General features: G+C 39.2%; 2 protein-coding genes across 3 annotated transcripts in view; both read left to right on the top strand.

Annotated features, from left to right (window-relative positions):
• The first annotated feature begins 625 nt into the window (after nucleotides 1-625).
• LOC118408583 lies at nucleotides 626-3,898 on the top strand. 2 transcript variants are annotated; one of them, XM_035809394.1, is made up of 5 exons: nucleotides 626-1,026; nucleotides 1,453-1,490; nucleotides 1,696-1,777; nucleotides 2,566-2,907; nucleotides 3,413-3,898. In XM_035809394.1, exons 1-5 carry the CDS (start codon nucleotides 762-764, stop codon nucleotides 3,706-3,708), a joined length of 1,023 nt encoding a protein of 340 aa, XP_035665287.1. In that variant the 5' UTR covers nucleotides 626-761; the 3' UTR covers nucleotides 3,709-3,898. The 2 variants fall into 2 exon arrangements, with proteins under 2 accessions (XP_035665287.1, XP_035665288.1); XM_035809395.1 differs by having other exon boundaries at nucleotides 2,566-2,903; nucleotides 3,413-3,620.
• A 506-nt stretch (nucleotides 3,899-4,404) lies between these two features.
• Nucleotides 4,405-12,715, top strand: part of LOC118408598 (dihydrolipoyl dehydrogenase, mitochondrial-like) — an 11,557-nt gene continuing 3,246 nt past the window's right edge. Inside the window, exons 1-12 of the mRNA XM_035809416.1 lie at nucleotides 4,405-4,519; nucleotides 5,935-6,013; nucleotides 6,552-6,628; nucleotides 6,862-6,930; nucleotides 7,241-7,310; nucleotides 7,666-7,766; nucleotides 8,276-8,419; nucleotides 8,846-8,947; nucleotides 9,183-9,271; nucleotides 10,542-10,643; nucleotides 10,910-10,943; nucleotides 11,165-11,230. Of these exons, the coding sequence (XP_035665309.1) occupies nucleotides 4,481-4,519; nucleotides 5,935-6,013; nucleotides 6,552-6,628; nucleotides 6,862-6,930; nucleotides 7,241-7,310; nucleotides 7,666-7,766; nucleotides 8,276-8,419; nucleotides 8,846-8,947; nucleotides 9,183-9,271; nucleotides 10,542-10,643; nucleotides 10,910-10,943; nucleotides 11,165-11,230 (972 nt within the window). The 5' untranslated portion in view covers nucleotides 4,405-4,480. The remainder of the gene's footprint in view (nucleotides 4,520-5,934; nucleotides 6,014-6,551; nucleotides 6,629-6,861; nucleotides 6,931-7,240; nucleotides 7,311-7,665; nucleotides 7,767-8,275; nucleotides 8,420-8,845; nucleotides 8,948-9,182; nucleotides 9,272-10,541; nucleotides 10,644-10,909; nucleotides 10,944-11,164; nucleotides 11,231-12,715) is intronic.

The raw sequence follows: 12,715 nt of genomic DNA on the forward strand, positions 1-12,715 counted from the left end.
TGTTCACCGTCTCGGGACATTTCCCCTAAGGTAAATACAGTAAAATTCGGACTTTGTGAACATTTCACTTACCTTGAAATTTTGTAGTAAACGTCTGCATAACAGTTAAACGTCACTTCAAATGCTAACGTTAAGTCTTTAAAAGCCGCAAATTATTATCCCGAATACACTACAGTTAACAATGCGAATACGCACAGGGTCTTGTTTACATAGAAAAGGTTGCTTGAATAGAAGCAGCCTTTTGACCTTTACGGTTGCTGAATTCCTTCACAACACAAACACCTGTGTGAAAGGGTATTTGAGAAGTACCATATATGGGCCTCCCTGTACATGTTGTTGCTCGGGATGAAAGGTCCATTGCCGCTGATGAATGCTTGGCTTGTTACTGTACTGGGGACCTTTTTACTGATCAGTGAGTAATGTTGCGTTTGTTTTTCTCTGGGACTTGTACTTGATCCAAGTTGTTTTTATGCATTTATCGGCAAATGAGAATGCACTAAAGAAGGAAACTTTTAATAGTCCGACGTAACTGGAAGCGGGAGGTATAATATCACATTTGGGCTGATTTGCTTCGGATCGTTTGCGTGTTTATCTCTCGACTAACTATGGGTTCTAAATCTTTGTTCAAGGACGCCATAAAAACATCAGCAGTGCTGTATCCCAGGGAATGGTCTCATACAAACAGCAACACTATCAGCCATAATACGCCGCGTCTGAAGCGTTAGTCTTGAAAACTGCACCGTGATAGAACTTGAAGTAAAATGGAAAGGAGACACAAAGATATTCTGAGGAGATATCGTGATGACATTGTGAGTGATCTATGCGTCGTTGACGTTATCAACCCACTCATGGCAAAGGGCATTATAACAGACCGACAGAGGGATGAAATAATGCAGCACCTCGTGAAAGAAGAACAGACTGCAAAACTTCTTGACATTCTGCGAAGAAGAGGCCCATCAGCATTTCAAGTCTTCTGCGAAGTACTTAGAAAAGATTATTCCTTTCTCGCAGATCCACTAGAAGAAGGTATGGGGAATATATTTGAGGCCTAAATAGCTAGCACATGTAGTAAAAATCAAAGAGACTTTGTAAGATAAGGGGCATTTTATATAGTTTACATAATGAATAATAAATACTTCATTGTCTTATAAACACAGAACACTACCAACATTTTCTTTCTTTCATGCTTAAATTTCTTTCATTTTGTTCCAAGACGTTATTATTTCAGTACATCACAAATGCAGACCATATTGGTCCTTAGGAATTCCTTGTCTTCTTTTTTTAAGAATTTGATACATGGTTCAGTCAAGTACATCATTACAGATTCAGAACATTCTGGAAAAAACATAAATCATACAATCAGCATTACTAACCAGAGTATGTCATACGTACCAATTATTTTATCCGGAGAAATTCGTCAAGTTAATCTAATGTTTCCTTTCTCTTTTACAGCTGACAGGTCAGAAAGGGTCCAATCGGTAGAGCTGGAAGTAAGTACTTTGCCCGACAGACCTAACTTGTAGATACAGATGTGAAGAACAATGAGCTGATTATCAAGTATTGACAAACCTCAAAGTGAGTGGGGTAATGGAATAGAAATATGGATGTCCATAACAGTTGATTACATTTGTCCTGCCTGTCATAAGACATGGTAGATATGTGTTTCTCTAGCTTTTTTGATTTTCACGACTGCAGGCAGCTGGAGGGATCCGACATCCTGGGTCATCATCGTCTGAGAGTTCTGATGATGGAAGCACATCTGACGAGACTTACAGTGGTAAATCCTATAGTTAATAGTTAATTGAAAATCCTTGCCAGATGGCTAATTGCAGGTAACATTAAAGGAGAAAAACAAACAAATAGTGTAGAACAGAATAGCATATGCCTAGTGTAAAAGCTAATTACATGTATAGGTATAAATACACGTACATGTATAAGGCCACATCAAGTAACCTGTATATATGGCCATGGGCGCATTCATTACCTAAATTTTGGAAAAAAAGGAGTACTTTTCTCCTTAGGAGATAGTCAACATGATGCGAAAATTTAAAAAAAAGGAAAACTAGTCTGTCGTGTGGTAGCCTTGATTGTACTTGTGATATGTGTCACTAGTGAGGTAGATGTAGCCAAGACTGCATGTTGTTCTAAACTTGAAACTAGTTCGGTAGTTCGTTTTCTAGACGCGACACGTGTGGTAGCCTTAAGTGTAGTTTCTAACTTGGTAAATGATACTAGTGTACCACAAAATTGTTGCTTTGTGCACTTCATAGTGATGATACCGTGTTTTGCCGCTACAATTGTTGTTACAGCGTTTATGGTGCCTATTTTGAAAATTTAGGCATCTTGTTTTTTTACCCATCTTTTTCGCCTTTTCTCATTAAATTTGAAGTCTGCAGACTGCAGAGAATGTTATTTATTAAGTTATTTACTATGGCCTAATGACAACAGACACAATGACATCTGACCTTCAACATTAATATGAAGGTCAGATGGATTAGCTTTCATTCTTCAACTATAATCATGGCTGAAATAATTTTCGGAATTAATAATATTTATGTGTTTTAGGGTTGTCACTCTGGGAACAGTTAACCATCTACATGGGCTACAGACCGGCTAAAGACGCCACGTTGATCACAGGACTCATCAGTCTCTTAACAACCGTGGAACGGGCCCTGCTTGTATGTCTTGTCGCCATCGACATCGTCAATTGGGTCCACAACGAACGGTGTAGTCTCGAGGGCATACTGAAGAGTATTGTGTTGCCAGTTATTCTGCATCCCAACCACAACTTCCTACTGTTTCCGGTACTGGCATCCTGGTTCATCGCGGATAAACTAGACTATCTTCGAGATGTCACCAAGTTTATCAAGAAGACTAAAGATGCTGTGAGGGAAGGACAAGAAGTGGGTGAGCAAATAAATGAATTTAAAGTTTAAAACAGCAAGTCTCTATTTTTTAGTGTTTTTTTTTAAATTTTCTTTGGGACAGACGAGGACAACGTGGCACTGCACTCAATTGCAAGTTGGTCACTTATTCTAAAAGACCACATACAACGTACAGGCAGAACGTAAGGGTAGAATTTTTACCTCCCCGGCTGAAGTCAGGTACCAATATTTACACCTGGGGGAAGTGAGGACGTTCGTGTAAAGTGCCTTTCCCAAGGCCAGGGCACAACGTCGGGGGACGGCGAGTGTCGAACTCGGGACCTCTAGAAAATGTTATTCTTTTTTTTTCAATATCATTTAACGTTACATATACTTACACATGATTTTGCCCTAATGTCTTACCGTATGAATCATATGACATTTCTAGCCATGTTCAAGCAGTTATCAAATTAAAAATGTTAGCGACTAGATGTAAATTACATGTGCATTCAAGAGAATCACTAATGATATCATTTCTGTTTTTTCAGGGCCAACAGCAAGAGAACTTCGAAAAGCAATGGAGCGTCAGCGTCGGTACATGAAATCCGTGGCAGACGCACTGTTACTACTGGTCTTCCTTCAGTCGTTGGCGTTATTTCACGCCTATTACGAACATGTCTACACAGGAATGCAATTCAGAATCAACATTTCTGACGAAGCAAATGTCAATGGAGCATTGTTTTGTGTTGGGTTGTTTGATGTACTGTTGAAAGTGTTCGTTTATGTCAGGTACTATCATGGACGGAACCCGGAAATGCTGCTAGAGCGATTTGACGTGAGCTAGCCTCAGAATAATCTCCAAGCAGATCCTGCGGTGGCATCAGATAGTATCATAAGCTTGGGTAAGGAGTTAAGCCGGCAGAGGAGTTTCATTGGCCACCGCGAAGCCACTGCCTTTGCAGGCTAAACTCCTTCCTAGGCTTATGATACTATCCTGTACCATCGCAAGATCTGCTTAAAGATTATGACTTTATCATGTACACAGTCTCTCTGAATATTGTGAAAGAATTTTTAATTTAAAATGCATTAGACTTTTTCCTGTCAAGAAATAAACATTGGTAATTTGAACTGTCTGAGGCGTGATTTGCTTTCCGATGACGGCTATATTGGGAATAAAGAAAGGCATGGGAAACTTTTTCGTTTTTGTTAGCTCAGTTTAACATAGTAACGTTGAATGTGACTTAAATTGTATTGAGTCACTGACGAAAGATAGTGAATGCTACCTGAAACGTCTGACCGTTTCCAAAATCACATCCAGTTGCTTGAATAACTGCTTTTTGGCGTATCTTATTACCTGGATGTCTAACCTTCATCGATGTGTATTACATATTTCAGCTAGTAATTGATGCTTTAAAGGTCTGGTTTTCAATCCAGTTGGTTTAGTTCACGTTAGGATGACCCTAGCCTTGGTGCTGAAGCAAGATCCCAAGCACAACCCCACGCACTGACAAAAGCTCCGCCATGCGGAAATTTCTAGTACGACAGGTGATGGCAAGGTCACTACGCGTGCGCAGCCGTTCACCTTCCGCCATATTGGATTCGGAGCCAGGCGCAAGATGCAGTCTTGGTGTCGTCTGTCGTCTCAAGTAGCCAGAGTAAGACGTGCTTCTGCTTATTCCGAGTGTCTGATAGATATTTTAGAACGAAGGAACCAAAAGCGTTAAGTTACGTGAATGTGGGGACCATAATTTCACGGAAATAACTTCATCTCAAAATGTGACATAACTTCCAGGCATGACGCCCCCCTCCCCCTTTGCTGGACGTTCACTAAGTTCAATGTCATGGAATTAAATGGGGTATATTAAAAAGATAGAACCCCGTGATCATAATGTCATTTGATCTTGCGAGTTTTAAGGAGCTGTATTTACCATAGTCGTGACTATTACTTCACAGAGAATTTCTGTTTAAACAGTAGAACGTGTGTTACATGTCTCGCATCACGTACGTTGCGTCACTATGCCAAGAGTTGTGTTTTGTACCGATTAGACAGAATCAATTGACAATACAGCATTGACAATACAGCATTTCCTTTTATGACATTCATCTAAGGCGGTAATCGTTGTAAATATTTTGAGCAAGAAAGTGTATAGTAACCCAATTGTTATTTATAAATTATATATTTATAAAACGAAGTTTCTGGGGAGATACTGAAAGACGGAATACCAAGTAATACCAAGTAATACCACGTAATACCAGGTTAAACATCACGGAACTCAAACGTTTTGTGTGCATATGTGTTCCCCACATATATAAACCAAACATTTTGTGGTTTATTGGCTTTAAAATTATATTTTTGCCTATAAGAATTCCGCTAACAAAACGCCGCGCGCCGCTGCCCCGCGCGGCATGATAGCGCTGGCGGACCGTGTTGTTGATTATCAACAACACGGTTCTTCTTCTTCCGGTAATGTGCAACTGCCGATGAGTCGGCAATGATTGACTAGTGTTTCAAACACCTTATACACGTAGTTGGAACATTCAACAACATAATTGTACCAGTGTTGTCGTCGTGTTGCATGTTGTAACTTGTAACGTTAAACCGCTGGAGATTTTGCGGCACAAGCGTGTCACTACCCTGAGACCGACCTGATAGAAATTAGAATCAAAAGCAACTAATGGGCCTGGACAAATTTTAACGTGACGAAATGACTAAAATACAACTGTTTGAAACACTGCAAAGATAAACCAGGGCACGATGTTGCAAATAATTGAAATATGACAAACATTAACGTGTCGCGGCTCGCCGTGTTGTTGATGTGACCCGGCCCGCCAGCGCTATCAAATATCATGCCGCGCGGGGCAGCGGCAGTTTGCCACCGGAATTCTTTGGCAAAAATATTATTTTTAAGCCCATAAACTGAAAATGTTTGGTTTATATATGTGGGGAACACATATGTACACATAATATATGAGTTCCTTGATGTTTAACCTGGTATTACGTGGTATTACTTGGTATTACTTGGTATTCCGTCTTTCAGTACTACCGAAGTTTCTGTACCTGCTGTTCTAGGTGCTGAGAGTGTCTGGTGTTCACCAGAGGGGACCGGCCATTACTGTAGCAGGGTGCAGGCACTACTCTGATGCAGCAGGTGGGTAGGACAACTGCACTGACCTGAGTTACAGGCACTTCCCTGTCTAATATCTGTTGTCCCTGCCATTAGCAAACAGTTTACACAGTGATACTGGGTGATAAAACTCATATTTAGTATCAATGTACAATACATAATCCTCCCACAACAGCCATTTACAACTTAGACTTAATATCATCAGGTAAAAAAAGTATCTTAAAATTCATAACCTTCTTTTCCATGATTAAATTGATGATCAAAATCTTCTAATGATTATGATTAATGATTGAGTGATGTCTTAACATCAATGAAGGTAATAAATATGGCAAAAAGCAGTTACTCGTTCAAGCAACTGGATATGATTTGGGAATTGGTCAGACGTTTCAGACAACATCCGTTGTCTTTCGTCAGTGACTCTGTCACTGTCGACAGTGTCACTAGTAAAAGAGCACGGATTTCGTTAAAAACGTCAATAAGCCATTTTTTGTAGTATGTACAAAAGTATTTAATATCATGAGATTTGATACATACTAATGAAGTATTTTGTTTCCCTGTACAGAGGCAGACCTGGTGGTTATAGGCTCAGGTCCAGGCGGCTATGTCGCAGCCATTAAAGCTGCCCAGTTGGGCATGAAGGTTAGATCATTGTTGTGTTTGGGATTTTACATCGGCTTTCTGTCATTCTAGGATAGATAGAATTAGTCTGGAAGAGCATCTCCACCTTTTATATGTCTAGAATTAGTAGAAAGAGATATGAGTATGAGGGGTACAAGTGTAAACTGATAAGGATTGTATCCAAACAAGCTAGGCTACATTCACAGCATGCCCTTTACAATGTACTAAAGAATGTTCATGTTTTTGTTGTCCAGACTGTCTGTGTAGAAAAGAATGCTACACTGGGTGGCACCTGTCTCAATGTAGGCTGTATACCATCTAAGGTGAGATATTTCTTCAATCACTCCAATCTCCATCTGAGCTTAAATCTAGCTTAAAAGTACACATGTAACACCTTACAAAGTGAACAGTGTACTAGCTTCGTGATAAGTGACATTTTGAAAAGAACACAGTAACTTGCTACTTCTTAGGTTCCTATCCATCAGAATGATTATTTAGTCAGAATTTTCAGCACTAAGGACAGTGGCAATGTGATAGTTATTCACAATATGAAGTCACATTTCAAGACTTTACTGATACATGATGTTTGTATATTGTGCAGAAATATCTAATGCTTCCCTATATTTTGGCCAGGCCTTGCTGAACAACTCCCACCTGTATCACATGGCTCATGGCAAGGACTTTGCAAGCAGGGGAATTGAATGTAAGTAGTTTTAGCCATTGCTCTATCTGTATGAAAATCAATGAGCAAACTGTAAAATACATGTACAGCTTTAAGAAAGCTTTGAACGCCATATTTAAAAGTTTACCTCTCTTGTACCAGGTCTTGTGGGAAATTGTGCCATTGGACTAAATCAACGGAATACTATTTGACATGATAACTTGGCTATTTACTAGCAGATGTGTTTGCAAGAAATTGCTTTTCACACTTCTTAACTGATTTTTCTATTTGTAAGAAATACTGGGCAAAGAACCTTCATGGGTAAATTCAATGTGAGACATAAGATTGATGAATTGTTTATATTTGTTGGCTGACTTTTCCCCCAAACTCTCCCCAGTTGATGGTATAAGGTTGAACCTGGAGCAGATGATGTCCCAGAAGTCCACAGCTGTGAAGGCTCTGACAGGGGGAATAGCACATCTCTTCAAACAGAACAAGGTAGGAGGGACTACATGGGGTGGTTTGAGATCTCAGATGTGAAAGGAACACTCCTTGTTGAAATGACAGTTTTGTTGAGTATGAAGCTCAACAGAGATGTGACTTAGAGAGTTAGTACATAGTGTCCTATATTCGACCAACCTGATGAAATTACTTTCAGATGTCTTTCCCTATTTGTCATCTCGGATTGAACCTAGTTGAATGCCACTGTCACTGTCTTAACACTGTCAGCATACTGTCCAATCACCACAAAATTACCACATGTACAAGTAATTATAAGAGGCTAGCAAAAATGACTTTTGACCTGACCCAACAGTGTGATCGGCTAGTTGATGTTGTGGTATTTGGTTACATAGTGTAGTAAGTAGCAGGACAAAGCTGGAGGAGCTGGTGTAAGGATAAACAGAGCAGTTGTTTGTTAGGCTAGACCCTGTCGTGGTAAACGTTATGTACTTGCTTGTATGTTGCCTTTCTAGTCTTAACATTATTTCATATCCCCTTTCCCCCAGGTTACACATATGGCTGGTCATGGAAAAATCACTGGTCAGAACGAGGTCACTGTCCTGAAGGCCGACGGAGGTCAAGATGTGGTCAAGACTAAGAACATCATGATAGCCACAGGGTCCGAAGTCACTCCCTTCCCTGGAATTGAAGTAATAAGCCTTACAAACATCTCTAGTTGTAAAAAAAAAAGAATAGATCTTCAGAATTTGTCAAAAAATGTTTTATGTATACTTTTATACAATTTTTTTACCAATGAAACAAAATACAGTAAAAACTGCCCAAGAAGACCATGCACTCAGGAGACTGATTAAATCCGGTCTATGTGGACAGGTGGTCACTATAGTCTAGACATGTTAATGCTTGTGTCAAGAAGAAAATATCTAATGAACCACCAGAAAATTGTGACATTGGCCAGGTGGTCATTTTATGAAGGTGATTTAATGTACAGGTTTGACTTTTCTTGACAAACAGACCTTTGTAATGTGCAATCGTACATGATTTGTATACTACTCTTAAAAGATGTGAATTTGAATATCATGGAAGCTTCCAACACGTCAATCTTTGTGTTGTTTTAGATTGATGAAGAGGCAATTGTGTCCTCCACCGGTGCCCTGAGCCTCAAGTCTGTCCCAGAGAGGATGATCCAGATCGGTGCTGGTGTCATCGGTGTCGAGCTGGTACGTTCAGCTACATTTTATGTAATCCTGACAGATGCTATGATAGATCAATTTAAGAAATTGAGAAAAAGGACAAATGTCAGTATGTTCCAGACATAAAAATGAAAAAGTAAAAAATCTTTCATAAACAAGTTTAAAAAGTACTAGGTCTATGCAAAATTATCATTGTTTTAACTCCAGATGACAAAAAATTAAAGTAGTGACTGTGACCTTTAACCTTTCATCTTGTACCCAGGGTTCTGTGTGGAGTCGGTTAGGGTCAAAGGTGACTGCTGTTGAGTTCCTTGGTCATGTTGGAGGGATGGGCATTGACATGGAGATCTCGTAAGTTAGACCCTGTATAGCTTCTGTCTTTGAGAAGGATTACTTCTCAACCTGGAGTATTTTTTCATGTTGCTTTTCCTATGAGCCCAATAAGGGAGGAGTAAATGGACACTACAGGGGGTACAGATACTATAGGTGGTACAGACACTATAGGGGGTATGGCCAATCAGGGTTCGAAATACACAACCTCAACGAGATTTGCACGTAAAAATATTCTGAACTTGCAATCTTGCATGTTGAAAATACCTGGCCTATAGTAAAAATACTGAGGAATTAGACACCCTACTCTAAGACAGAACGACATATGGATGTCTGTCTTTTTCCTTCCATGTTTTTGCCGGTAGCTTTCTCCGGTAGCTTCACTAGGTAAATCAAAATTCGCCGATTCAGCTTCAAGCTAGCGATCCTCGTCGCGATCATTGTATTTTGCATGCAAATTTTTCAAATACCATGTAAAATTTTTGTCAACTTGCAATTTTGCATATAGCAAAAAAAAAAGTATTTCGATCACTGCCAATACAACTGGGGTATAGACGCTACAAGGACACTGCACTGGATATGGACACTACACTGGGTACAGACACTACAGTGGCTGCAGACATTATAGGGATACGGACAATTCAGGGGTATGGACACTACAGTAGCTACAGACACTGCAGCAGTATCAACACTACATGTGGAATGGAGACTACAGTGGCTATGGACATTATGGGGGTACAGACACTACAGGGGGTACAGAGACTACAGTGGCTATGGACAGTACAGGGGTACAGACACTGCAGGGAGTACAGACACTACAGGGGGTACAGAGACTACAGTGGCTATGGACAGTACAGGGGTACAGACACTGCAGGGAGTACAGACACTACAGGGGGTACAGAGAATACAGTGGCTATGGACAGTACAGGGGTACAGACACTGCAGGGAGTACAGACACTACAGGGGGTACAGAGACTACAGTGGCTATGGACAGTACAGGGGTACAGACACTGAAGGGAGTACAGACACTACAGGGGGTACAGAGAATACAGTGGCTATGGATAGTACAGGGGTACAGACAAAAAATGGGATACGGACCCTTCATGGAATACAGACACATGGGATATGGACAGTACATGGGGTATAAACACTACAGGGGGTACGGAACCTGCCGTTGTACTTAGTGATGTTCAAAATTAGTTCAATTTGGCTCAAAGCTGCATATAACTACATGTACATCTTATTTTCGGTTTGGATGAAGTTAAAGTCTTCGTTGTTGATGACCTTACAGAAAGGGCTTCCAGAGAATCTTGAAGAAACAAGGCATGGATTTCAAGCTTAACACCAAGGTCGTTAGTGCCAGCAAGAGAGATGACGGTGTCGTAGAAGTCAAGTAAGGGCAACACAAACTCACTGTAATGTAGTCAATCACCAATAGGTACCTTATTTCATTATTTATTGATATTATGAAATGATGTAAAATCTATGCCACATTTACGTCCATCCTTTGATACTTACAAGAATCAGCCTTTTTGAGGTTTATAATTAGTTCTCCAGTAAAGATCACAAAGGCAAATTGTCGTTTATGACCACACATAGGCTACAATTGGCTCTATTATGCTGATAGCTTGTTTACCTAATAAGTTGTTGTATTTTCAGAGTTGAAGCCGTAAAGGGAGGCAAAGAAGAAATAGTAAGTGTTTTAGATTTTCTTTTCTTTCAGTTATTGTTTTCTGTCCCTACAAGCAGTACTACTTAATGTCAATAGTTTTAGATTGTATATCAAACAAATAGGGATAAATTGTTATTATGATAAATTCTTCATGATATCTATCAGAAATGCCTCTACAATTTCCCCCCCAGAAATCCCTAGTCTTTTTCTCATGCTACGATACCTGTGTATTTCCCCTGCAGCTTGAGTGTGATGTACTGTTGGTGTGTATAGGCAGGAGGCCCTACACAACTAACCTGGGGCTGGAGGTAAGTACACATTAAATATACTACAGCAAGGCTTTCCTAAATAGTTCTACCATGCCCATTAGTATGTGTTTATAGTTATCGCTTAGTCATTAAAATGCATCCCAGGGGTTTTTCTAGAAAAAATTAGTATGAAGGAGCTTGGTCAGTGTGGCGAGGGAGCGGAGCGACCAAGCGGGGGGTTGGTGCGGAAGGTGTGCGAAGCCTTTGAAAATATGAGGTAAAAATGGGACATTTTGAGGCTACTTCAAGGGGAAAATCATAGCTTGAATGTGTGTTTGTCCTTACCATGTAAAACTACAAGGCATATTTTGTAGCCTGCAAGATACAATTAACACAATGAAAAAACTGGCTAAACTTGTTACATTTTTGTAGTTCTTTTGGATTGTGCAACACCTTCAAAGGCTATTCTTCTTTCTCAATATCAACATTTAGCACTTAATAAGAATGTTTCTCAATATAAACATTTGTATACAAATTTTAAAATAGTCAAAAGATTTATATACAAGTCAAGTCAAGTTTTTTATATAAACCAACTTTTCTTTTATCTATATAAACTGAATTTAACTTTGCAAACTATCCACAAATCACCCTTTATATGTGCACATGTTTTAAGAATTAATGATAAATCTAAACCCTATGTTATGAGAAGAAATAGTTTGGTTTGTTAATGTGATTTAGCTAGCCACAATAAGCTTACACCATTCTTATGCATGGCTATCATAAGCAACCATTTATTTTATTTTTGCATACTATTTGCTTTTTCTCCCAAGGCAACAGTCACACTACTGTACCACTATGTTGAGCCTTATATGTTATATGCAGATAAAATATTCATTTTGTACAGCTAAATCGTCAACAAATGTTTTGTTACAATGTTGTGAGAAACTGCAGACTTGATCTGTTATATTCACACTTTTTCAAGTTTGCTACAATCTCTGCTGTATCAGTGTGTCACAGGGATATCATGTTTCACATCAAAAGAGTTGTAGCCAGTGTGTGGAGTCAGGTAGGTGGGGCCAGACAGAAAGGGGAGGAGCTAACAACAGAAGGATGTTGCAGTTCTTAGAAATCTATTGGGGGAAAGATTTTATTTACAACATTTTGATGTGATAATTAGTATAGATTACTATGTTTTTAACTACTTTTGTCTAGTGATTTACCCATCTGAATTTAATGTGCAATATGGATTCAAATATTATCCAAGAAAGGATGTTTAATTTACAGTCCATGAAAAAGATGTTTTCCCTGTTACTACTTAAAATGAACTCTTCCAACCTCCCATGAACTTATCAATGAGAACGTGGGCATGCTGCTGTGTGCTTTACTCAAAGCCAGAAATTGTTATTTTTGTGGTTTTATTAATATGTTTTGGGATATTTTGAGAGTAATGAAGCTTGTAATAATAAGATACATTATTGTATGTTGTTTTTGTTACATGTTCACTGGAAAAAGGATCAGTTTGAAACAGACTGCATGTTGTGAATA

Source organism: Branchiostoma floridae, unplaced genomic scaffold (assembly GCF_000003815.2).
Source record: "Branchiostoma floridae strain S238N-H82 unplaced genomic scaffold, Bfl_VNyyK Sc7u5tJ_218, whole genome shotgun sequence".
Lineage (NCBI taxonomy): Eukaryota > Metazoa > Chordata > Leptocardii > Amphioxiformes > Branchiostomatidae > Branchiostoma > Branchiostoma floridae.